The following is a 1,131-nucleotide window of genomic DNA, read 5'->3' on the forward strand; positions in this document are numbered from 1 at the left end:
GCTCCGCCCTGGCTCCTGGCTCCGGCCCACAGGCTGCCCCGCCCCTGCACGGGGACCTCGGTGCCCTGCCCCCCCCAGCCAGCTGCTTCCACACACCTGCTTTCCCGCGAAGGCGCAGCGTGGTGCCAGGTGTGCACCTGCTCCCAGCTCCTCCTGGGCCACAGGGGCCAGGCCTGCGCCCGCTGGACGCTAGAGACAGGGTGGCCTGTCCGAAGCCGCTGTCCTCACTTCCAGTGCCCCTGCTGTGCATGCCCCTCAGGGAGCTTGGGGGGCTTCCGCCTGCCAGGGGGCTCCTGGCACCTGACCTCTGCCCTTCTCGGAACAGGGAAACCTCTGCACATCAAGCCGCGGCTGTGAGGGGCCAGCCCACGCCTACCTCAGCCCTCGCGCTCGACGGAAAGGAGGCCACCCCACCGCCACCGCCCAGGAGGGCCGCCTGCCACACGCCCTGGGGGCCGCAGGGCCATCGCTCCGCCCCCTGGCTCCCAGCCTCCCTGACCAGCGCGAGCAGGCCTCCCCCTCCCTCGGGCTGGGCCCTGTCTGGCCGGCCCCTCTGCACCCCGCACCTCCCACCCTTGGGTCCTCAGCCTCCCACCCAGCACAGGCCCCCAGCTCCCCGCCCTCTGTGGGTGGGGCAGTGGTGGTCACTGCACCCCCAGCCTCACCCAGGACTCCCGCCTGGGCACGGGGCCACCAGCCCGGCTCCCTGGCGGGCATTTCTGTTCCGCAATAAAGGTTGTCCCATGTCTGCTTGGCTGCCTGCCTGTCGCCATGCCACAGCTCACGGACGGCCGCTGCCACGGGTCCTCTGGGAGCCCTGGTGGGACCTGGAGGCCTGCGATTGAGTCGCCCTGGAGGAGGGGAGGGGCTGGCTGCAGACCCCAGAGGTAGAGCTGTGACCACTGCTCTGTCCTCCCACCCGCCCACCAGGCTCTGGACCTGAACAGGGCCAGGCAGGGTAAAGGCCCCCCCCCGCCTGTCCCTCATGGCCACGCTGCCATGACTTGTGGGGAAAGGCCCAAGGGAGCCTGGGGCCATGACTGCAGCTGGCTGGGGTGGGGTCCCCACACCGAGTCCCCCCGGAGGCCCCTGGGCAGCTCGAGAGGGGCTGGGCCGGGCAGGTCGGGCAGG

At 71.8% G+C, this 1,131-nt stretch overlaps 1 protein-coding gene across 1 annotated transcript in view; it reads left to right on the forward strand.

Annotated features, from left to right (window-relative positions):
• Positions 1 to 750, forward strand: part of ZC3H3 (zinc finger CCCH-type containing 3) — a 69,472-nt gene extending 68,722 nt beyond the window's left edge. Inside the window, exon 13 of the mRNA XM_015571381.1 lies at positions 326 to 750. Coding sequence (XP_015426867.1) covers positions 326 to 357 — 32 coding nt within the window. The 3' untranslated portion in view covers positions 358 to 750. The remainder of the gene's footprint in view (positions 1 to 325) is intronic.
• Positions 751 to 1,131: the final 381 nt, after the last annotated feature.

The sequence above is a fragment of the Myotis davidii genome, unplaced genomic scaffold (genome assembly GCF_000327345.1).
Source record: "Myotis davidii unplaced genomic scaffold, ASM32734v1 scaffold1509, whole genome shotgun sequence".
NCBI classification, from domain to species: domain Eukaryota; kingdom Metazoa; phylum Chordata; class Mammalia; order Chiroptera; family Vespertilionidae; genus Myotis; species Myotis davidii.